The 19084-nt window shown below is 40.3% G+C and overlaps 2 protein-coding genes across 3 annotated transcripts; one reads left to right on the forward strand and one right to left on the reverse strand.

Annotated features, from left to right (window-relative positions):
- The first annotated feature begins 3031 nt into the window (after positions 1-3031).
- Positions 3032-9899, forward strand: cdc23 (CDC23 (cell division cycle 23, yeast, homolog)). Its single transcript, XM_008276239.1, has 16 exons — positions 3032-3144; positions 3587-3659; positions 4561-4698; positions 4826-4868; positions 4968-5073; positions 5175-5307; positions 6116-6293; positions 6374-6471; positions 6723-6804; positions 7230-7383; positions 7536-7655; positions 7744-7819; positions 7911-7972; positions 8114-8192; positions 9389-9508; positions 9594-9899. The coding sequence occupies exons 1-16, from the start codon at positions 3032-3034 to the stop codon at positions 9744-9746; spliced, it is 1728 nt and encodes a 575-aa protein (XP_008274461.1). The 3' UTR covers positions 9747-9899.
- Positions 9900-10049: 150 nt separating this feature from the next.
- kif20a (kinesin family member 20A) lies at positions 10050-19018 on the reverse strand. 2 transcript variants are annotated; one of them, XM_008276240.1, is made up of 19 exons: positions 18886-19018; positions 17456-17629; positions 17182-17292; positions 16979-17098; positions 16709-16847; positions 16386-16561; positions 15456-15549; positions 14991-15203; positions 14481-14592; positions 14306-14380; positions 14051-14194; positions 13523-13691; positions 13266-13418; positions 12858-12997; positions 12452-12554; positions 12041-12239; positions 11857-11948; positions 11630-11767; positions 10050-11030 (listed from the first exon to the last, which is right to left on the reverse strand). In XM_008276240.1, exons 2-19 carry the CDS (start codon positions 17621-17623, stop codon positions 10659-10661), a joined length of 2718 nt encoding a protein of 905 aa, XP_008274462.1. In that variant the 5' UTR covers positions 17624-17629; positions 18886-19018; the 3' UTR covers positions 10050-10658. The 2 variants fall into 2 exon arrangements, with proteins under 2 accessions (XP_008274462.1, XP_008274463.1); XM_008276241.1 differs by lacking the exon at positions 10050-11030 and adding an exon at positions 11037-11196.
- Between the last annotated feature and the right edge of the window lie 66 nt (positions 19019-19084).

Consider the following 19084-nt stretch of genomic DNA (forward strand, 5'->3'; position numbering starts at 1 on the left):
CAAGAAAATGCTATATTGTTTCTGCCCTTTCGAAAGTCACTGCTGTCTTAGCTATTGATGCAATAAGTGGCTATTGTTTCTGTGCAATAAACTGCAGATAATTCTAACAGAGAAGCAGCAGGGTTTTACACAGCATAAAGATTTTACACTTTATATCAACATTTCTGTCAAAGCCTTCAGTTCAGATTGGATGTACAGTTAATTGATTGACTTAGATTTGAATTAAGGTTTTGTTTATTTCTGAAAATGCTACTGTTTGTAGAATAGAACAAAGTCAAACCAACCCACTGTGTCCTTTACAGAGCCACACAGGCAGGTTTGCGGTCGTATAACTCAATAACCTTATCTCCGATTGCTCAACAACCAAAGATAAACAAAGAAAGGTTTAAAAATAGACTGCAAGTTAGCATTTCTGTTACCTTAAATAGTAGCACGAATACATTACGGGTCATCAGCAAGCACGCAAAAGCTGAAAGTCCTCATATGGCTGTGCAAATAGTACATATGTGCATGGGAATATTGGAACAGGGTGGAAAAGAATGTTGGTATATTTATAACACCTGCTCCAAAAATACACCCAAGGAAAGACTAACCTGAACCTTAGTGTAATAAAAACTCTGGAGCAAAGCAAAAGGTTATGTATTCACCTTTAAAAATCAAATCCCAGCATCTTCAGAGTACCCAAAGCACTCGATTTGGCTATTTGGTATTCACATCACAATGATTTGAATGAAAAATAAAAATCCCATTACTTTGCTCTAACGTCAGTTCACATCAGTTATTTTAACCCTGATCCTTTGGCTATATACCCTCAGAAAGTCAGGGATCACCGTGCTCTGCTGCAGGGTTAAGCCCTGGCTGATGGAAGGGATATCCCACATTTGAAGATGTGAGTGTGAAATAACTGTAAGCTCTGGGCTAACAGAGCTGTAAGCCCTGGGCTAACAGAGATCTCAGCCAAAGGCTAAATATAGAGTGAAAAGTCCTAATGATGTTATGATGTCTTTATCCAGTATATGATAGCGGCTGCAGGTGAAGAACAAAACAGCAATGTTTTTTTTTAATGGATATAATGGACAGTATTGTATTCAAAGACCCTACTGTGTGTAACATAAATGTAAAAAAACAAACAAACATATTTCTTGTAAGGACAATGTAATTCATTTTTCAATTCATGATATTGCAGAATTAATGCATTAAACTGCCAGAGAGATTTACACATACACTAAACAAATTATTAAACAAGAATTAAAGCAGTCATCAGTATGTCTGAAACAGTGATGAAAAACTTCCTATTAGAGGTGGTAGATGTTGTTTTATTAGCCTAAAAGGATGAGCACAAGTTTCTTTGTCTAAAATGCATTGCATGATGAGATTATGTAACACAGTTCTAGTTTTGTGAAGAAGCCAACATGACACCGGAGCACATGTTAACAAGATGATAATTGAGGACCTTGACTTTATTGTATTATCTAAGTTTCTAAAATGATGCATCCCTTCCTAATCATTGGCGATTCTTATTTCTCACAGCAAGCATATACTAAGAGGGCCAACTGCACTGCAATAAAGTGCATTTGAGTAATTGTAGTAAAATAGTTTATTGAATGCATCTCATTCAGTTTTCTGGTTTGGTGTAGGCAGTCTACTTGTCTGTTTTCTATTAAGTCAAAACTACTCTGTCTCTTTATACTGGCCTTCTAATTTTGGTGAAAGTGTGAAAATTGGGTTCAGCATCTTTAGCATTCTTCCTCTGACATCCATGTTTCTTCATTTTTAAAAATTTTTTTTTTACATTTCAACCTTTATTTTCTTTATATAGGATTAAAGCAAAGAAACGGAAAGAATGGTACATTGTGTGTGTCTGTGTGTCTGTGTGTGTCTGTGTGTGTTTTGACATTACTTTTCTGTTTGTGTGTCATGAGTAGTGTACCCAGGAGCACAACAACAGGTTTATTGCTGGATGATTTTCTGGACCAGCCACACATAAAATCCAGAGACAAGCCTTTATCTCAGTCTTTATCACAGCTAAATCTGGAAGGAGACAATTTAAAAAGAAAGCTAACCCACAACTTTCATACAAACGGAACATCTGTACCAGGCACCAGGTAACAAAGTGGGCGGATGTTTACAACCCAAAGACAAATGAATGCCCTCTTGGAGACAACAGGATGTCTCCGACCTTCCAAAGGGAACAGATGATGGTCACAGACTGTCAATTTTAAGGATGACCGCATCTCTACAGAGGAGAAGGTTGCATCTTTTGTTGTGACCTTCTGACCTTCTTTTCCTCCTTACACAAAGAAGTAAAAGTTTTCAATATACAGTTTTAAAAGCTAAATTTAAGGTACTCTAACATGACTGGAGTGAATACCCCAATATCTGGAATCAGTCCACGATATTTAGTCATCAGGGTCAAAACCACGCACACCCACAAACACGCCCTCCTCCTCTGTCGTGGTCACAACATGTACAAAGAGACTTTTATTCTCTGCATATATGTTTTAAAAGGCTCACTGCTGAATGTATATGCTTGTATTCTTAGGTATATTAAAAGTCTAACATCATGTATCATGAAATTCCAAAATGATGCATGTCTACACCTTTTATTATAATCACACGTTTGATGTCATTCAAATAGGATCTCAATTTTACATGCATAAAGCTGCATGTAAGCTCATATTATTCTGTCATAGAAGTTAAGAATTAGTTAAAGGATAACATTTTTGGCAAAGGATTTTCTCTCAAACAGCTATTTGGCTCATTTAGTAATAGTTTCATTTTCAAAGTATCGCTCTGTTAACACTCTTTCATAGTGTAGGGCAGTAGGAGCCCATCTCTCGAAATGTTAATCCAGTTTTATCTCTCAGAATATAAAATAAATTGTTCTAACATTACACATACTGTGAGTCTGAATTTAATCAGTGATTTTTGTTGTTTTATTATGTTACTGTATTTGCGTCTTATTTTGAAGGACAGAAGAACTTCCTCCCGCTGCTCCGCTTCCACCAATAGCGAATTTGCTCGGCAAAATATGAAAATGGCGGCTCTCTGTAGTGAGTTTGGGGACCTGGTAGAAATCAAGAAACAGCTCATATCTGTGATATCGCTTTGTAAAGAAAGAGGACTCTTACACAGCGCCAAGTGGTGAGACCGACCGTGATTACAGTGTCATTAGCTTCCTGTCTGCTTGCTCTGTTACGTCGGTAATGAACTTACAGCTAGCTGTCCGTTAGCTGCGTTAGCTCTGCTGATGACAAACGTCGTTTAACATAACACAACGTTAGCTAGCTGTCTACAGAACACAGTACATTTATAACACGTAATGTCGCTGTTAAGGCTGTCGTTACCTTCAGTCTCAGTCGAGCCTTTAACATAAACTTCATCGTTAGCATGTTATCAAGGTTCATAGTTTGTAACGTTATTGTTCTTGGTTTAGTTTGTAGCTCCTGTTCACTGGACAGAGTTGCGTGAAAACAAACACTAGTTTATGTGCTGGGTGCAAGAAGAAATCTGCCCCTAAAATTACACTAAACTCTCAGTGTCACTGTCACAGTTATGTCACGTTTCTTGTGTTTATATTTTTAAGGGCTTCTGAGTTGGCATTTGCTTTGGATCCTCTTCCCAAGGATGAGTTACCCCCCTCACCCCCTTTTACTGAGGTTAGTAGCTGTCAAATCCGAGGTCTTACATTTGTGTTTATTACAGTATTTTTATAACTGCAGATCATCCAGATTCAATACAGTGTTTCAGTAAATCCATTCATTCAAATTCATTTCTATTTTGTATATAGAGGTGTGTTTACAGCAGTATGGTGTTGTATGTGGGGCTTTTGAAGGTACACTACCATGTCCATGTTAACTTTAGTGGAGATCACTGATGTTTTGTTCTTTGAGGACAACATTCATGGGTTATGGCTGGGGTGGTCGCAAGACATTAACTTTTCAGAAATAAAATAAAATGCAAAGACAATTAGAAATAGCAGATTTTAGCTATATTTTCAGCTCAATAAAACTAGTAGTTAAATTTACCTTCCTCGGTGGATAGTGGGGGTCAAGAGTTTCAGGCACTATAATTTTATTATGTTTGGGGGGCTGAACAGTTTGGGAACCACTGGTCTATAGCACAACAGAATCAGCTTTATCAGTGTTTGGCTACTGGACAATCTTTGCTTACAGTAATAATTTATTGTTTGCTTTGAGCATTTGTGGGATTTGTTAAGGAGGAGAGATTTTATCAAAAGACTTATCCTATTGACAATAATAACTGGTAATGCATATAAACAATTTAAAGATGTTTAGCAAAAAGTAAAGATAATAAATAAAGCATTGCAAACAGACACAGTACAGATATGTGGCGCAAAGTTGCAGAATGTCTTTTTGACATGTGTAATGCCCCCTACTGACATTTTTTTCTTTTAGTGGAGGAATTAAAATTAGCCGCCAGTCATGTTTAACCAGTATAGCTATGACAACAGATGCAGTTTTGTGAAATATTAAATTAAATAATTTTATAAAGATGATTTGAATGACATTTCCTTTTCGTTTTCTCTCTCAATTACAGGAAGATGCACAAGACCTGGATGCACTTACACTGGCTAAATCATACTTTGACTTGAAAGAGTATGACCGTGCTGCTTACTTTCTGAAAGGGTGCTGCAGTCAGAAGGCTTATTTCCTCTATATGTATTCTCGCTATCTGGTAAGATTCTGTAGATATAAGGCTTTCCTACATCTTTTGATCCTAATTTAATTTCAAGTCAAGACTGCTTTCACTTTGATCATTGTACGTGCAAAAGATTTTGAAAAGTATTCTTGTTCATCTTCAGTCGGGTGAGAAAAAGAAGGACGACGAGACTGTGGACAGCCTGGGTGAGGTCTTGTCTATTTGGACCAATAAAAAAAAGAACTGAGAGAAGTTTTGTTAACCTTTTACTAATGAACTTTTTGTATTTTTCTGCGCGGTTTCAGGTCCTCTAGAGAAGGGTCAGGTGCGCAATGAAGCTTTACGAGAACTGAGGGTTGAGCTCAGCAAGAAGCACACTGCGGGAGAGTTGGACGGCTTCACCCTCTATCTGTAAAGGCCTTTCCTGCAAAGTCTACATACTTTTCTAACATTATGCAAAGGAGGAGGGTGGATTGCTCAAAAATTTGGTATTATTTGTGTGTTAAACACAGGTATGGAGTGGTTCTACGAAAGCTGGATCTGCTTAAGGAGGCGGTGGATGTGTTTGTTGAGGCAATTCATGCACTTCCTCTTCACTGGGGAGCTTGGCTGGAGCTCAGTAACCTCGTCACAAATATTGAAATGGTAACAACCCTTGAGTTTACACGTAGAGACACTGTAGACTTTAATTGTGTCATTAACTTCTTGTGCAGTAACTATTTACACCCAAACATAAATCCTTAAAGCACTTTAGTATTGATACATGAGGTGTGTCAGAAAAATTCCAGGACTGGTGTCACAAAAGATATATTTCAAACCCCAACCACGAGTTTTCCCCTTCAGACAATCAACCAGTACGTCTACTAAGAGATCCTGCAGCGTTTGCTTTGTTCAGCGCGCAAGAAGAGGCCAGAGTTGTGGCAGGACTAGTCATGGCTGCTTCACCATGCACCTGCTCACAATGCCCTGAGAATCCGACAGTTCCTGGCTGAGAAGAACATCATCGTGCTGGAGCAACCTCCCTACTCACCCCACCTGGCTCTGTAGGATTTTTTTTCCTCTTCCCCAAGCTCAAGGGGGTCATCAAGGGGACCTGTTTTGAAGACGTGGACGACATCAAGATGGCTGTGACGACAGAGCTGTGGAGGATCCCAGAAGAACCCTTCCAGGAGTGCATGGCGGCGTGGCAGAGAAGGCTGGGAAAGTGTGTTAGACTCCAGGGGTTTACTTGGAAGAAGAAAATTTGTAGTTTGGATTTTGGATTTGAAATATATCTTTTGTGACACCAGTCCTGGAAGATTTCTGACACACCTCGTATATATATCATTTTTTAACCTAACTTTTCAGTTTTCTGTGCATCTCAGAACAAAACAAAAAACCTCCTCATATTTGATCAGTGTTTAGAATCTTAATCATCCTGCATCTACATTGTCTTCTTGGTCTTTCTCCTCAGCTGAAGTCGCTGTCTCTGCCAGACTGCTGGATTAAAGACTTCTTCATGGCCCACATGTACACAGAGCTGCAGATGATCAAAGAAGCGTTACAGAAATACCAGAATCTCATAGAGGCAGGCTTTTCTAAGAGCACCTACATCATCTCACAGATTGCAGTGGCCTACCACAACATCAGAGGTTTGTTTTCTGCCTTTTCAGTAAGAAATTTAGAGGTCAGAAGGACAAGCCTTTCAGCTCTTTGTCTCCATTTATTTCAGATATCGACCAAGCTTTGGCCCTGTTCAATGAGTTAAGGGAGCAGGATCCGTATCGCATCGACAACATGGACACATTCTCCAACCTGCTTTATGTCAAAGTAAGTTCACCCACTTGTATTGAGACACTTGAGGTGAGAGATCTAAAGAATATAAGTCAATATAAATTAAGTGTCTGGCACAAAGGGTCTTTTCAGTGGAATGATTCTTGGATAGCATCAGGAGTTTTCAGCATGCAGTCTAAACGGAAAACATGTAGACCAGATTTATGTTTTTTTGAAAATTATTTTCAAGCCGTCAGTATCGAACGGAGGTTTGTCTGTGTCGCTGATGGTAATGCTTGATTCCACAGAGCATGAAACCAGAGTTGAGCTACTTGGCCCATAACCTGGTGGAGATCGACAAGTACAGAGTGGAGACGTGTTGTGTTATCGGTAAGTGAGGAGCTAATCTGATCAAATCCACGGTTTGTAAATGTGCAGCTGTAAAATGAAGGAGTGAGTAGTTGGAATCACATAATACTGACACTATGTTAGAATTTCACTCATTGTTTTACATTTTCACTGATGATCGTTTGGAGCTGTTACTACAGTTTTCAGTGCTGACTTTGTCTTCTTTTACTCAATTAGAAAAGCTTATCAAGTGCTATCAGTTTAAAATCCAGAAACGTGTTCATTTATGTTTTTATAAATCTGTAAGTCAATCTAAATTATTGATTTAAAACAAAATGGGCTTTAAAATAGCCTCTTCCATGTCTTCTGTAATCTTTATTTACCTTTCATTAGGGGGCCAGAGCCTTGAGATATTATCAACAAACCCAATCTTTCTTGCACTAGTAAGTAATGTGTCTCATTTACAGGTAACTATTACAGCTTACGCTCTCAGCATGAGAAAGCAGCTCTCTACTTCCAGCGGGCCCTCAAGCTGAACCCTCGCTGTCTTGGTGCCTGGACCCTCATGGGTCACGAGTACATGGAAATGAAAAACACTTCTGCTGCCATCCAAGCGTACAGGTGACCCTGAATATCTCACTATTTTGTTCCACGTGTGAGTTACAGGATTTATTTATTGCCAGACCTTTCACACAAGTGTAGAGATTCTAATGAGCTGTATTGATTTTGTGAGCATCGCTTCTTTGTTTTTCATCTTGATGATTTTCTATCAGGCATGCCATTGAAGTGAACAAGCGGGACTACCGTGCCTGGTACGGTCTGGGTCAGACATATGAGATCCTCAAAATGCCCTTTTACTGTTTGTACTATTATCGAAAGGCTCACCAGCTCAGGTATGGATTTTGACTCAATAAACCACATTTCATGCTGCTGCCATAAACTATGAAATATGCAGCGATCATTATTTGATTCTTTCTCTAGACCCAATGACTCGCGCATGTTAGTGGCACTGGGTGAAAGCTACGAAAAACTGTCGCAGCAAGTCGAAGCCAAGAAGGTAAACATTCTGAAACTGTCCACCACTCCTGGTTTCTCTCGGTTTCTGGCTCCATTTTGATTTTTTATCATCACATTCTGTTTTTCTGCAGTGTTACTGGAGAGCATACTCTGTCGGAGATGTAGAAAAAATGGCACTCCTCAAATTGGCAAAGTAAGTGTTTATCGCTAAGTCCCTAGTTGAAAACCAATTAAACCGTATTGATGTTTTCCTTTGATGCGTCGAATAAATGAAACTCTGTTCTACATTTTGTTTTTCCAAACTCTAAATGTGATTTTTTTTTTCCTTTGACAGACTCCATGAACAGCTGAACGAATCAGATGATGCTGCTCAGTGTTACATGCTTTACATTCAAGACATTTTCTCCTGTGGGGTAAGTATTTAAATGGGCACATAGTTACAGCAGTTTTTAATGGATTTTATTTAGTAAGAACCCAGTACAGTTTTATTCATGCATCCATTTTCAATCTAGAAGCAAGTGGCAAAACAGCTGTCATTTGTTTCTGTCAATGTCAGTGTTGTTTCTTTGTACAGCAAATTATGTTTGTGATCATGCGCTGGCCAGCGGTCATTAAGCCTCAGAGAAGACTTTATCAGGGTGCTACCTTATTGACAAGTCACACAATACTCTATAATTGCCAAGGCAGACGTGCCTCCTCTGGTCGCTACAATATCAAACAGTTATGGGCAGCCAGTTTCTGCAGCTAGTCTACAATACTTGAAGTGTGTATTATCTAGGAAAATGTTATGTTCCTAGTCTGACTTTTGAATTGCCCCTAGGGTATAAATAAAGTTATTTGAAATGAATTGATTGTGATCAGATTGGGAGCAAAAAACCTAAAACTTAGCAAAAACATACAAAATTTTGACTGCCTGTCTTCACAGTCTGGGGTTGTATTACATGATTTTGGCCGAGGCCCTTAGTTGTTTCAGTTAAAGCTGCAGCAGGCAGAAATCTAGGAAAGGCAAAAAAATAAAAATAAAAATCTACATACTATTAAAAAAGCAATTTTCATCTTCAAACAGGAGTCATATCCTACTCACTCAGTTGCAAGACCTCTGAGCCACTACATCCTGCTCCCCATGTTGCCTTAGTGCTTCAAACTGTCTCACCTGATCTGGCTGAAAAGATCAGTGATCGGCAAAAATCTCCCATCACAGGACAGATTTCTAAAACAGAGCCAAGAGATGCAGAAGTCTAGTTTCCACTCAGACCACTTGGATTATAACACGCTGGAAGCTTATTATGGAAATTTTCCCAACAACACCAAAGAAACGCTGCCTAACTCAGCTTTCAGTGAAACAATAATGCTCCAGCATCCTATTATAGTTCTGTGAGCTTCCAACTTTGTTCTGAAAAAAAGAAAAGGTTTGTTTGGTGTGATAGAGCCTATTCAGCCTCCACAGATGAACTTGAAAGCTGGCAGTGAGTCAGCATTTGTCTCTCAACTTCTAAACTTAAAATTGAAAAATCCTTGCAACCTCCTTTCCAGGAGATGGAGGCTGATACTCAAGCCCGTGTATTGCATTTGACTCGAAGAAATCTCTAATAAAATCTTGTCCTTCCAGGAACAACTGGAGCATGCTGAGGTGAGCACAGCCCTGAGGTACCTGGGTCAGTACTATTTCAAGAACAAGCTCTACGACGAGGCGTCCCTCTGCGCTCAGCGCTGTTGTGACTACAATGACGTAAGTGTTACTGCATAGTCTGAGCACTCTGTTCTAGCTGCTGTGGTAGAGTCGGTAGTAGTACTAACTGGTGGTGACTCTGCAGGCACGTGAGGAGGGAAAGGCTCTTTTGAGGCAGATCTCACAGGTCAGAGATCAGATCGAGACGCCATCAGCAGATTTGTTCGCACCGCTCTCAAACAACAACACTCCAGTCAGGAGGGTGTCTCCTCTGAACCTCATCTCCTTCACACCCTGACAGCCACTCTCCTATTTACTGGCCTTTAAATGGACACTTGGGGTATCCTGTGACATGAAACTTTTGGGGAAGGTGGACAGGAGCTTGGCAGACTTTGCCGCCACGCAGTGTTGGAAAGATTTACATGACAATAAATTGCATTCTTTTGTAAAATTCTGCAATTCTGATCATTTTTGTTCAGGATATGACGAGTTCAATGCTGCAAATGTGAAAACAAAGCTTCTGCAAGTCTAACCGTCATGCAGCAGTCAGTGAACATATAAAATTTTTTTAAAAACAGATTTGTAAATAAACACGCATGGGTTTTTTTTTTGTATTTAATTGAATATCAATAGTGTAAAAAGATACAAATAAAGAAGTTTGAAGAATCCAAAGAAAGGGACACTGAACTATTTACATATATACACACCCACACCATATAGGACAAAGAACACTTTGACCTGCAGTCACAGTTCACACCTCATCACTGCTGTATATGTGTGAATAGATTTAATAAAGCACCACCTATGCAGAGACTGCTTTTTATTTCTTAGCACATGTTGTACAGTATAAAAACACTTGAGTAAATAATATATAATTTAGTACACTTTAAAAAAGTGACTGTACTTGCACTACTCAATAGGTTTTTTGTGAATAAGCAAAGGCATGCAGAGAAGATTAATTACACACACATGCGCTCTTCCCACCATACAGTCCTTTTAGCAACGAAGCATCTTTACTGAAACTCTTTAAAGCATCATTTGTTTTACTGGCACCAACAATGTAACTATATCTTAAATGGCAGTGAGAAAACTGCACTGCAAAAAAAGTGAACAATACAAAGCAATATAAAAATAGTATAAAGTTACCAGCAGTTATAACTTTGTTTTTGCATAAAATCAGAAAGAAACTCTCTTTAAAGCTCTGAAGAGCTCAGTACTTTCCTCTGAGAGTACGAGGGGTGAGAAGAGGGCTGCGGGGTGGAGACGGCTGGCGAGATCGCAAGATCCGTGAGTAGGGAGGGATGTTTGCTTCTTCGGCAGCACGAGTGTTGTATTTACGTGTCGGAGTACATGTCGGGAACAGAGACTGGAAAAAGGGGCGTTTTTGCGGAGGCCGGTTTTCGGTTTCACTCGGTGCTGCGGCCCCACAGCCCCTTTTCTTGCAGGACCCGGGCGTGGCGGGGGCAGCAAAACTTGAAGTGGGCACACGGACGGCCTGCGTCTGGGCCAGGGTCTCTGCTTTCCGCCTTAAGTCAGCTTTGACCAGCGTCAGGCCATTTTGGAGCTCCATCAGGATCTGGTCCTGAGAAGAAGTCGGTCGAGAGGGTTAGACGAGTCCACAGAGGGAGGGAAGTGAAGGATCAGGAAGGTGCAGGGTTAAGTGAGACAAATTGCAACTGTTGAACATGCTCAAGCACAGTAATCAGCTGGTGCAAATGTTAGAAACCTATATTTAGTTTAAATGCTGGCTGTGCATCAAGCATGTTAGAAAGAAGAGTAGAGGGAGAGAAAAGGAGCATTTTTAAATGAGAATTGCATGTACACCAGATGAATAACAGTAATTACTGCATCTCTAAAGTTAGCACCATGATCAGTACCAAAATGAGAAAAGATATAGTTCTTGTCAAAACTCTGGTTTAAATTAAATCCTGCATGACGAGGTACAAAAAAGGATGAGAGGATTTCCTGTATTTAATTCAGAAATGTTTTGGTTGTGCCTCAGCTACTGGGACTTTACAGCAGAGCAAAATTCGCTGTGTAGGATTTTATAGCTGAATCGTTTCAGGTAATCTTTTTTCAGAAAAAGAAGGACTAAGCATCCTGTTAGATGATTTAAAGAAAGGCTCAGATTACAAATAATATTAATTCTATACTGTGGTACTATACAGTATGCAGCTGTACCTGTCTGGCCAGTGTCTCATCTGCAGCTGTCAATGCGTGACGCAGCTTCTCCCCTCCTGTGTTGCGACAGCAGGCTCTTTCACCAGACTGCAGGTCTGCTCCGAGCCTCTGCAAATCCATGCGCAGCTGACGCAGGTTCTGTTGGAAAAACTCTCACTTTTAGTCTTTCTGACAGCGAACAGGCTCACATGCAGCAAAACGAAAGTGTCTTTGTTGTGCTCACTGACCCGTTGACCCTCCTCCAGCTTGCGGTCAGCAGCACTGGTGAGGGCTCCAGCTGAACCTGGTACTTCTAGCTGCATCTTCAGCCTTATCACCTCTGCACAGGCAAACAGAACAAGCCAGTCAGCAACAGTTAACAATTTGCTACCTTTAACTCATCATCAGAGCAATTTTTCAATCAGACTGTACCTTGAGTTTTGGTAAGCAGCTCAGAGCGACACTGGTCAAGATCAGAACGCAATCTGCCAAGTTCAGACTGAGAAGTGAGGCGCTGAGAACGACGAGGACCCTCAGAGTCTTCCGCTGATGCTGTAACATGAACCGTGTCGCCTTGCCTCTTGTTTTTTTCAAGGGCAGCAGACAAAGCTTCAATCTCCTGATCGCGCTCCTAAGAGGAAAAGATGAAAAGAAACTTAATGAAAATCCAAAGCACATAAATCCAATATCTCAGTACAGATGCAGCATTTTAAACAAAACTACACTGAATACTCTGGGGATGAATGCTATTTAACTAAACTGTAGGTTTCACAGATCATTTGTGTTGTGAAACATCATTGCTGCAGACAAGTACAGTGAATTGTGCTGTTCATTGGCTCTGACCTTCAGCTCCTGGCTGTAGAATTTCTTCAGATGTTTCTGCAGATTAGTTATCTTGTCCTCGTACCTCTCTTCGATTAGCGCCCTCTCTGCCTCCAAGGTCTCACTATAGGGTGAGAAGACATCACAACTTAGTATCTGCACTCATCACAAACTTAAGCATTTTCTTACGACTGTTCTGTTACAATTTACTGGAAGTCTTGTCCCTTTTAATTCATAAATAATACCAAAATTAACAGGAATTATGTGTTCCTCTAAAGTTAAAATTACTAAACCATTGCTTGTAAGTTCAGTTACAAGGAGACGACTGGGTTTGCATCTAAAACATTGCTGTAAGTTATTACAAGTGCTTCCTGCAGTTCATAATTAAAAGGCAAAACTTGCCTTTTGATTTAAACCAAGCACGCACCTGAAACCATCTTGCATTCCAGAGATGACCTCCATCATCTCAGACACCACCTGCTCTCTCACATTTGCCTCAAGAACTTCTTTCTCCTCCCGCTGACGGTGCACCTCTCTCTTCAGGACGTCGATGGCCTGCAGCAAAGCCTAATAAAGTACAGTCAGGTGTTAGAGCAGTTTTTTTGGAAAAGTGCTCTCTGTACTTTCTACCTTTAACTGGTTTCAGATTATCTTAAAAGGCATCACCTACGGGTTCATCTAAATGTGCATAATAATACCACTGAAAGCCTTAATGGCAACATTTTAGGATGCAGATGGATACGCTTTGCAGAGTAAAGAAAAGTGGTTATGCGGGTGGTTGTAGAGGTAAGAATAGTAAATATTTAGCTCTCACATAGGAGGTGGAGGATGTTACCTCAGTATTTAACATGGTGATGTCTCCATCTTCCATATAGCTGTCATCCTCTTCTTCCTCCATCATCGTGCTTTCATTACCGTTTGCTGTTGGCTCACGAAGCAGAGACAGGATGTAGGCCACTCTGGTCTTTGTGGACGGGCCGTGGACAAGCTGAAATGACAGGCGACAGGATTTAGTATTTTGCTTTTCTTTGGCCTTAGCCCTAGATACAGAATTTCTAAAAATGTAGCTAGATGTACAGGATTGCGTCTTACTTGGGTGGCGATAGCAGAGAATTTGAGGGCCTGGAGGGTCTCGTCGTAGATGGAGGCACATGGATTGATGTTGACCACCATGCTGGAGGTTCCTCTGCCGCAGAAGAAACCCTGCAGGACCCGAGTCAGTTTACTGTCTCTGAAGGGCACCACTTGAGGGGGACGTGACCTGTGGAAGTATTCGAAAAATTACCTAAGTATATTTCTTCCTCAATCTTATAAATGATGTCTAGTTTGTCAACCACCGGTTAACACTGATTCACTGGTATCAATAAACTGGTTTTGATATGAATTATTGCAGAAGTTAACATGAAAATAAATGTAGAGTAGGACTGAGCAATAAAGTTCATTCCTGACTTTGGGAACATAAGAAAAAAAAAAAGTAAAAGGTTCACTTAGAGGGCAACTGGAGAATATATTTAGTTATTTTTTTTCTTTCTAATTTACTACACTACCGCATTCTTAAATCATTTAAAGAACTTTTCACCAATAGTGTTTCTTCATTCCAAGTAATAGTTAAACACTTACTTGTTGTTCTGGTTGTGCCTCAAGGCAGCAATACAGCGCCCCAGTGTCAGCAGGGAGGTGTTTATGTTGTTGGCCTCCTTCATCCTCTCACCATTACGCTGCTCTTTACAGCGTTCAGAACCAGCCAAATCACACACAGTCAGTCTACAAAGGAGACAGGCAAAGCCCCACGGTGTTACTTTTACAAACTCAATACAACAAAATGGAAATCGCTAAAAACTTGAATTTAGCGAGGGTAACAATGAGCCAACTTACTCGCTGATGTGCATGGCCTTGCCTGAGTTTGCCTCTGGGTGGACGTGCAAGGCACGGATGGAGAAGATGCTGTGGCTGAGTGGGCGAGAGGAAAACCAGCAAGTGTGAATCAGACAAATCCATCAAAAGAATCAAACTAAGGGTTTTGAAAGGCAACAGCTGAATGTGTTCTCACCTGCGGCTGGAGTTTTGGTTGAGATGAGTGCTGGCGAAGCTCTGGTTGCGACGTCCGGCCCTCAGAACCCTCCAAGCTTCTTCGGCACTGCGAACCTGGATCCAGGTGAGGTCTGACATAAGAAGGAGAAACAACAAAAATGATAGAGTGCAGCAGCAACAACAAAATGTGTTTTATGTGCAGGATCTATGTGAATAATATAACAAAGTATACAGTGTTCAAAGTCTTCTGACCATCTATTGCACAAGTCTTTCTTATAATGTTGCTCTCACAGTCAAACAGAATATAAAAAGACTGCAGGTAAAGTGCAGAAAGAGGCAGAGAAAATTAGGGAAGCAGCCTACACTTTTTTTAAAACATCATTTCCTGCTTAATGAAGTGTAGCATACATCAGATGAGAGAAGCCCCAAAATGGAATTGAGCTTCAGGAGGTCCAAACTGATATATAGCACGGTAATCAAACAGTTCAGTGCAGTATAAACATTATTGCTGTGAACGAGTCAGTATTACCTTTCACATAGGGGTTGCCCTGCTTGTCGTCACTAAGCCGCAAGGTGGCTCTTTTTCGGGGCTGCAGGGAGGGCGAAGCATCCAGTAGGTCGTACAGGAACTCGTTGTAGATCTCGTAGAAAGACACCCAGATAGAAAACTGCACCCCTTCCTCCAGGTCGTCCCCTCCACTGTGGGAAAGGCTGTCCGGCTCCAGACAAACACTGTCAGTGTCTGCAGACAGGGGTGAAAATATACAACAAATCTTTAATGGAACATAATATGGTATGTCTGCACAAGTAAATAGCAGCCTTGTTTTAATAGTCTCATAGTACGCACTCATCTGTAAATGATCAATAAATGCTTCTTCATCTTTTCTGCATCAACTAGCATTGTTCTCTACAATATGTGATATGTTTGCATGGAGCTTATTTAGAAGGTGTTTGAGAGCTTTTAAAGAACTAATAAATTTGTCACCATCCTTACCTTCAAGCTGATTGGCAAGGTTACTTGTAGAGGAGAGTCCTCCAATGCCGCTATCCCAGATCGTAGTGGTACCACCTCGACGAGAAGTCTCATCCTGTGACGCACAAAAGGAGTTCATCAGTTCAGATACTATTGAAAATGATTTTAGTCTTAGTTTAGGAAGTTTATGATACTTAAATCAGTCAAAATTCTGTGAAAAAGATTAGACTTCTATATTTTAAAGCTTGCTACAACTGCACAACTGGTAAAAACTGTAACATCAACAAATAAACTGTGGAAAATTTACAGTCAGTCCACAGTCATTTTTCTGCAGTACAAATCAAATTTCTGGCCATTTTGTTTTTGGTCTCTAACAACTCCCGAGGAAATGATCTCAAAACCTGCCAACAACTCAATGCTCCTCATGTTCTAGTTGCTAACTCTGTCTTGCTGTTTGATGTTTTACAGACTTCTTTTCCCATGAACTGTCTGCTGCAGCTGAAAACAATGCTACTGAAACAGTAAGACTGAACCATAACAGTGAGCTGAAATTGACTGTAAAACCCAGGAAAGCTGAGGAGAGCTCCTGATTCAGGAGATAATTCTCTGTACGTTAGGGTTAGCCAGACTCTTTCGTAAAGTCATTTAATGCACTGTTCCAAAATATCAATTAAACCAGCTACGAAAAGCTGTGCAAGAAATGTCATCATCTAAGTACCCCACATAGTACGCTGAATTGTCGAACACATATAGTACGTTGTTGAACTCAGTCAACATCAAATTTGCAGCAATTAGTTGAAAAGAAACTACAATTACTTTAACAATAGATGAATCACTTGAGTAACCTTTCAAGCAAAAATGTCAAACATTTGATGGTTTCAGGTTCTTAAACGTGTTGAAAATGTTTGTTTCATTGCAGTAGATTTATTAGTTTGCTGGTCCTTTGTTTACCTCTCTGAGCAGAGAGTTTCTGCGGATTTCCTCTGCCTTGACCTCACCGGGGCTAAGTTGCCTCACATCCTGAGACATGATGGGCTTCAGGTCCATGGCACCATAGAGACGACCCTGCAGTTTCCTGAACAGAGACGCTAAGGCGCGGGGCAACAGGCCTGCCTCTCGACCAGTGCCTGCATGTCAAAGTTTGATATTTTAGGTTTATATTTGGACATTTAACCAAATCCATAATATGAAATCTCAAATATCAGCATCTACAACACAATCAGCACACAGAGTGGCAAAGAAGCATCACAATCAGTACAAGAGGCAAATCTTACCCTGAACAGTGTAAGTCTTTCCAGAATTGGTGACACCATAAGTATAAAGGAGTCTGTTTTCTCCTTGAAGAACATCTTTTACCATCTTCTTCATAGTGTTTTCATAAAACTGTTGCTGTGTTGTCTCTGGATCAAAAATCTATGGAAAATGTTCAATGGAAAACATTTTTAAAATTAGAAAATATAATCAGTTTGCTCCGTGTTCTCCTCATTTGTACTAACACTGACTACGCAGAACATCCATTAGCCAACATTTAGCAGCTCTCATACCTTTGAAAAGCTGAACTTGTGAATGCTCTGGGCGATGCCCCTTTCTGCTGCCCTCATGTTCTGAGATTCCTTTGGTGCTTTGAGCAGCAGAGTCTCTTCATCTTGGATCGCCACGCAACCCTGAAAGAAAAGTGAATCTTAAGCACAGAGTGTACTAATTAGCAATAAATATCTATCCTTAAATGTTGACTTCAACGTCTTACCTGCTCTTCCCCTCTGTCTCTCTCAGCATCAGTCAGTGGCCTGATGCGCAGAAAAACCTTCACCCTCTCTGTGGTTCCTTCATCACAGCTTCCACGTTTCACTGCTAATTTCTGAACACATGAAATAAAAACACTCTCAATGTTTTGACAATGTCACTAAAGAATCAAACTCAAGAACAACTAAACCATAAAACAAACTAATAAATAGAAGAAAGAGGCAAAGTCCAACATTGCAACACCAAAAAAAAAAAAGAATACTTCTGTCGCCTCTCACCGATTGCACACTGGATGGGCGGATGTCCAGGCCAGGAGAAATAACAGAGATCTCAGGTAGACGTGGTCTACCCATGCCCCCGTGCTCTGCTGCTGTAGACTCAAACACAGCCATTTCCTCCTCCTCATCTGAGGGCAATCCACACGGGGAGGACAAAATCAGCGCCATGTTTACCTGTGACAAAGAAGACAAATCTTTATAAGAACTGTACTCATAGAAAAATCTGTGCAATGTCATTGTTATTCCAAATACAAAAATATGTGCAATATTGTTATTTTCCCTACATGTTAACACTATCCCCTTTGTTACTAATTTCACCCCTATCAGATTATGAAAGGCTTCTCTTATCCTGTAAGCATGAAGTGATTACAACAACTTATTTCAAACCTGGCTGTGAGACTGGAAATACACGTAGAAGTCACTTTGTAATATTACATAAGTTGCATAATGACTAATAATGGGGAAGTAGCAGCAATGTAAAGAAATGAATGGACACTTCTGCACACGAATACTTAAGGGAATCTCATGTCTTTATTAATGAGTCTACAGTTCAAGCACCACTGAAAAAAAAAACAGTCCTGCAGTAAATCTTTGCGATTATGTCATCTTCAAGTAGCATCTTGTTCTTACAAGTGGATTAGCTAAAATAAGGGTGTGCCGAGGGACAAGCTGAGAAAACTCACAGAAACTTAAGGAAGGTTTGGTTTGACCTTCAAAGCCCAATAGTGCCTGCTTAAGTAGTCAAACAGGATTTTTTTCTCCCTCCAAGCCATAATCATTCCAGACAAGCCGGTGCAGAGGAACTACATAATTTAAATCAATAAACTGTGGACACTGCACTTTATACCTGCACTTGGCTTCTCCAGTGTTTATTCTGTGCAGTGGATATGAATTGACATCAAGTGCCCTAAATGTTCTTATTTCATTTATCAAATTGAGTTGCATTACAGCTGAAACACCTTTAGAGCCCATGTAGGGCGTTACAAGCTCTCAGGGGAACAATGTCACCTCCTGTGCATGAAGCTAGCTTTTGGCTTTTTGTCCCTCAAGCATGAAGCATGTGGTAAACAGAGAAAACTTAACCATGCTGGCAGTCTGTACGACATGCTTCAAAGCTTAAGTGGACTTTTAAAAAAGACTATTCATTCTAGTTTATGTTGAATTGAGTCAACAGCGATATTTTACACGAGGTGAGTGCGTGAACACACACCGTCGACGTGAGTGCTGCGTCTTAGTTTGAAATTTTTTTAAAGTCACTCCCAAAAACACACACATGTCGTCGTAGTTGGTAACTGGATAAAATCTATGTAATATATTACATATTAATAGTAGTATTATTAGCGTAGTCACATTTGTAATTACAGCGTTGTCGTGACTAACAAGTTAACTGTTGTTTAGCATCTAATGAACCAAAAGTTAGATTAACTTGCCTCGAAAGTTCGATGAGCGCCTCGTTTTCAGAAGGTTCGGTGCTAAACGTCCTCCGCAGGTCGTCAAAACCGAACTACGTGACTAAACTAAACTGTGGTTACTGCGTTAAAACCGTATCAAGCCGAGTCACCTGTAACCGAACTAAGGCTCAGCTGAGTTATTTTTACCGGACTGCGTTTGGTTTTTTGAACAATGCGC

Source organism: Stegastes partitus, unplaced genomic scaffold (genome assembly GCF_000690725.1).
Source record: "Stegastes partitus isolate 25-593 unplaced genomic scaffold, Stegastes_partitus-1.0.2 Scaffold67, whole genome shotgun sequence".
Classification (NCBI taxonomy): domain Eukaryota; kingdom Metazoa; phylum Chordata; class Actinopteri; family Pomacentridae; genus Stegastes; species Stegastes partitus.

Coding starts and splice junctions, on each gene's coding strand:
- cdc23 (XM_008276239.1), top strand. CDS start 3,032: ATGAAAATGGCGGCTCTCTGTAGTGAGTTTGGGGACCTGGTAGAAATC. Junction 6,294..6,373: donor GGCCTACCACAACATCAGAG/GTTTGTTTTCTG, acceptor CATTTATTTCAG/ATATCGACCAAGCTTTGGCC. Junction 7,973..8,113: donor GCACTCCTCAAATTGGCAAA/GTAAGTGTTTAT, acceptor TTCCTTTGACAG/ACTCCATGAACAGCTGAACG.
- kif20a (XM_008276240.1), bottom strand. CDS start 17,623: ATGGCGCTGATTTTGTCCTCCCCGTGTGGATTGCCCTCAGATGAGGAG. Junction 15,550..16,385: donor GAAACTCTCTGCTCAGAGAG/GTAAACAAAGGA, acceptor TGTGCGTCACAG/GATGAGACTTCTCGTCGAGG. Junction 11,768..11,856: donor AGCTGGAGGAGGGTCAACGG/GTCAGTGAGCAC, acceptor TTTTTCCAACAG/AACCTGCGTCAGCTGCGCAT.